At 33.4% G+C, this 5,241-nt stretch overlaps 1 protein-coding gene across 1 annotated transcript in view; it reads left to right on the top strand.

Moving 5' to 3' along the window:
- Positions 1-5,241, top strand: part of LOC106456832 (inorganic pyrophosphatase-like) — a gene marked incomplete at its 3' end in the record, with an annotated part of 18,735 nt that overhangs the window by 11,259 nt on the left and 2,235 nt on the right. The window contains exon 4 of the mRNA XM_013919817.2: positions 1,033-1,119. Within this exon, the coding sequence (XP_013775271.2) occupies positions 1,033-1,119 (87 nt within the window). The remainder of the gene's footprint in view (positions 1-1,032; positions 1,120-5,241) is intronic.

Raw genomic sequence — 5,241 nt, 5'->3', positions numbered from 1 at the left:
CACAAATTGGTTGAGGTTGGTCCCAGGGACTGAGCCCATACTTAAGAGTTAATAACCTGCCAAAACCAGTTGCATAACTTGTAACAAAAGTAAAAATTAGATAACTAACGTACTTGGTTAAAATCATGAATATTACTTTAAAAAGCTTATTTTTACTTGACCAGGCTGTCTTTGGATGCTTCATAAAGTTTATAGAATATTTCATTGATTGTAAAAGTACTTTAACCCTATGCACATGGGTTGGTGTCAAAGTGCATAAATCATGACCTTTTGCAGAGTACCATTCAATCTGGTATTATGTATTTGTCAGTTATGAACTGTTCAATTTACCCTACATTGCTGATTTAGTGACAGTTTGTGGTAAGGGAGAGTAAATAATAGAATCTGTATACAAGAATATTGAAAGAACTTTAGATATGCATTTTGGAGGTTCTAGAGGTTATGCGCATACAGTATGCAAACCATAAGACATACAAAAGTATCTATATTCTGTACATGGACATTATATTGTATTCCTTTCAAGGACATTACCTTTCATTCCAACTTTCAGAGTCTGAGTCAGACTGATGTTGTCAGTTCACTGACATATCTTGAGTACAAATATTTTTGTAACTCATCTGATTGTTTTGTGTACAATGGACTTGTACATTTTATTAGAAGCTTGACACATTTTGTTCAGAATATAGATACACAAATTAACTTAGGAATTATAGACAATATTCCTTTTCAAAAATGAGTTATTTCTTCCTTGGTTAGAATAACACCCTTAAAAATAACTATAAAAAAAAATAAAATTCAGTTTACTATCAACATTACTTTAAAAAGTTGCAGAAGGTTAATAATTTGTATTACGTCTGTATTAGTTTTTTTTTCTTTTAGTTTCTATATATAAGCAAATGAATCTGACAGTGCTGATGTTCCTTAGGAGAAAGTGTGTATTTAATAATTAAGATTATATGTGTATTTAAATAGCAAAACAGTGTTTTTTGGTGTTTTCAGTTTGTTTTGAAATAATTAAATTTTCATCTATAGACTTGGGAAAACCCCAATAAAGTTGATTTATCAACTGGCTGTAAGGGAGACAATGATCCAATTGATGTTTGTGAGATTGGATACAGGGTGAGTTTTATCATTATTCTGACACTCATACCAATACAAATTACTTGTGTGTGGCTACTTAAAACAATGTATAATTATATATATATATATACACAAACTTCTTAACATGTGTTTGTGATTCTATTTGATTTGATAATTCAAAATTGTTTACTTGGTTTTAATTGATTAATTTTATCAATCACTTTAAAATTACTTGCATTAGATAAAGTACAATTAAGAATATTTATACTGCACATTGTGAATATTGATCAGAAATTTATTGCAAAATGTACATTATCTTTTAAGTTTTTATTTGTATATAATTTATTTTGTAAACTGTTTAGTCTTGACATATAAAACTTAAAGCTGTATTTAAGTAATATATTTATATTTAGCTTGCAGAAATATATTATTAAAATTGTATTTAAAGCACCCGTTGTTTATGATAGGTAGTGTAGTACTTTTTTGGAGGTGCTTTTGTGTTTAAAATACAGAGTTCACTGATTTATTTACATGTTGCTAATATCAATTTGTTGCAAATATGTTCTTACAGTATTGAGCAATAAGTTGGAGAGATATCTTCAGTATTATATAATAAATAATGTAAATGACCATTTCGTAACCTAGCCAGTCTTTGAATTTGTTGTTGATAGGCTTCAAACAATACACAGTTAATATTATAGTAATGGGGGTTTTCTGATGCACCAAGCACTAGTCTGCACTTTGGTTCATTGAAGTTCTTGACTATTGTTACACTATTTATTAAAATGGGAGATGAACACCCCATATTCAGTAGTGTCTAAGATATGTACTATTCTTGGCAGCATGTTGAAGACAGACATTGGCTCCACTAAAAAATAACCATTGCTTGTTGGGGGTCCAGCAGTAGGGTTTGAACTAGAAGATGCTTGAAGGTGTTCTTGTTCTACGTTTCTTTGTTAATATGAAGATTATTTATTCGTTTGAATATAGGCATAAACTCGCACCCTTCTTCTTGACAATTCCTAGAACATTTCCTTGAAACTGAACTCGTAAAGGTCATTTCTCATTCTAAAGTAGTTGTTGATTGGTCTATTGTGAAAGAAAATTCTTAACCTTAAATAAGTAACTTAAATTTATTAGTTACATATAAGCCTATACCACATGGGCTTAACCTTTAAGTTTAAGGAAGCAACATCACCTATACACTACACTTTTACTGGTTCTTGCAAAGGGACTTCCTGTTGTTCCATCTAGGGCATCCCATCCACTCAATTAAACTTTAAGTCAAAAATTAGACACTCAAAGCCAGCCCTTATTCAAATGTTTATCAAGCCTTTTTTTAAACTTCCTTAAATTAACTGTATCTACTACATCTTAGGCAACCCCTTTTAAAAGCCAACTATGTTGTCATAAGAATAATGTTATATTAGCTGAAGGTCACTTCTACCCTGCTAAAGTGTGTATTTGTGTCCCCTAGTCTTATTATTCTCACCACTGAGTACAAAATAAAAGATGATGCTTCAACAAAATCAATTCCCTTAACAATTTTAAACACCTCAGTCAGATCCTCTAACTCTTTTTCAAGAAAAGAAAATTTGAAAGATTTCAGCCTCTCCTCATGTGACAACCTTTCAGTCCCAGGTATCATTCTAGTAGCCCTCCTCTGAACCCTTTCTAACAATTCAGAGTCCTTTCTAAGGTAAAGAGCCCAAGACTGAACACGGTACTCCAAGTGTGGCCTACACAATGACACTATAAACTCTTTAGACTTGTATGCAATATTTCTTTATGTAAAACCTAAAATCCTATTTACTCTGCCATTAGTAACAGTACAATGCTTAGAAAGCTTGAACTGAGCAACCAGAACACAAAGGAAATCCCTTTCTTCCTAAACAGTGTCAAGGCTACTCCCATCAAAATTATACCCATTATTCAAATTTTCATATCCAACACACATGATCTTGCATTTATTATAATTAAGTCATCTGCCATTTATTTGTCTAACTCAATAAATAATCTAAATCCTTTTGTAAAGCAGCAGCATCCTCCTCACAGCCAGCAACACCCTAAACTGCAATATTTTCAGCAAATTTAAATAATTAATTTACCCTTTTTTTCATCTGTTTCCTTGATGTAAATCAAAAAGAGCAAATTTCCTAACACGAGCCCTAAGGTATCCTACTTGTGGTATTAATCTAGAGTGACTGATCTCCATTATTAACAGCTCTGCTTTCTTCCATCCAGCTAGTTTTCTACCCAGTGAGCCAACCTATTCCCCAAACCTATAGAGATAATTGTTGTGGCAACTTTTCAAATACTTTCTGAAAAATCTAGATAACAAAAATTTACATAAGCAGTAACCTCTTGAAAGAAAGTCGAAAGATTAGTAAGGCAATATTTTCCCTTAATGAAACTATCCCACAAAATTTTAAACTTTGTTAAATGACCTTGCAAAGCATCTTTTATCAGACTTTCAAAAACTTTTCCCACCATTGATATAAGGCTAATAGGTCTATAACTACTGAGATGGCTTTTATTACCTCCCTTGGTTCCATCTAGCAACTGTTGCTTAAATCTTCATTAGTAAAAATTGAAGAAAAAGTAGAATTTAATAATCCTGCCAAATCATAATCATTACATAATAGCCTTCCAGTATCATTCCTCAAAAGACCTACTCCCATCCTAACATTTTGCACACTCTTAATCTATTTAAGAAAAATCCTTACTATTAGGTTTACATTCTGAGACAAGATATCTCCTCTTGCACAGATTAGCTATCTTCCTCAGTGTGTCTGCCAAAGAGATTTGCATGCTTATGGCCTTGAGGCACCTAAGTTTTCACATGATTTTATGTGAATTGTGGCATTCCATGATAACATCATGTGACAAAAGCTCTCCAGCAACAGGAGAGTAGTGCACATGGAGTTGTAGCAACTCTCCCTATGCATTTGCACTCTCGAATCTTCATTCTTCTCCTCAGCAGTGTATTGTGCAGATATCTTTGAATTTATCATCTGTGTTCAATTTATTGAAATATGCGTCATTAATGAAGCTTTTGATTTTCATTTTCTTTAGCATTTGTTTCAAAAGCTTTAATTTTTTTGTCAAATTCGTATATGATGGTTGATTTATCTTTAGTACTGAGTGTGGAATGTTGTTCACATTTAAGCCTTATTTCTGCTATGGATTTTGGAGGCTCTTTAAATATCATGGTTGTTGCATCCATTGTTCAACATGTTGTGGATTACCACATACTTAATGAGCCTCCTACTCCCATCTTGTTGGCTAAATTTTTTTCTCCTCAGTCAGGAATGATCTGTTAGACTACGATCCTCACCTGATTTGCTTTGGGTAATACTTTACCATTCATGAAATGACCTTAAGCTTTCAATGTTATATTCCTTTCTGTATCTTTTGCCTGTGTTCTTTATTTTTCATTTTCTCAATTTCTGACTCACAATTCTGGGATTTGTCTTTCATTTTCTCCTTGCTTGTTATTAGATTTTATATTGTTTCCTTTATCTAATAGTTCCTTTCTCAGGCCCAAATGCCTTGCCCCATCATGTTTGTGACTCCTTTTGTCCTGATTTTTTTACTTCCTTTTCCTGACTCCCTGTCACGAGTAACTATCTGGCCAGCTTGGGGTTTGAGACTTTTACCTTCTATTTCACTTTCTGGCTCCCCATTTTTGTGTTTTTCACCTCTTTCTTTCCCTATTCTACTATATTCCCTCTCCTAGCTCCATCTTTTAACTGAGTCACTTCTTAATGCTTTTATAGACATTTGTTCCCTACACTATATGGCCTCTTCCACTTTTTCTGCTCTATCCCTCTGTACTTTGTTCCCCTGTTGTTTGGGCTCCTTGGGTTGGGTTACATTTTTTCTGTACCCCTTCCTTCTTTTTGTGTACTTATTATTTGTATGGCTTCCTTTTGTTATCCAGAAGTCTTCAGTGGTATTCCTTTCCCAGACCTGGTCTGATGTTATAAGACTTTAATCCTTATTAGCTACCTAGGCATTTTCCTCTTTCTTGCCATTTACTCATATTCTTCCTCTAGATCATTCCATTTCCCACTCTTCTTGCCAGTGATTATCTCTCTCACTCACACACACACACACACACACACACACACACACACACACACACACACACACACACAC

This window comes from Limulus polyphemus, unplaced genomic scaffold (assembly GCF_000517525.1).
Source record: "Limulus polyphemus unplaced genomic scaffold, Limulus_polyphemus-2.1.2 Scaffold0, whole genome shotgun sequence".
In the NCBI taxonomy this organism is placed as follows: domain Eukaryota; kingdom Metazoa; phylum Arthropoda; class Merostomata; order Xiphosura; family Limulidae; genus Limulus; species Limulus polyphemus.
Note: the sequence above shows the minus strand (reverse complement) of the source record. Positions and strands in the feature narration are given on the sequence as shown.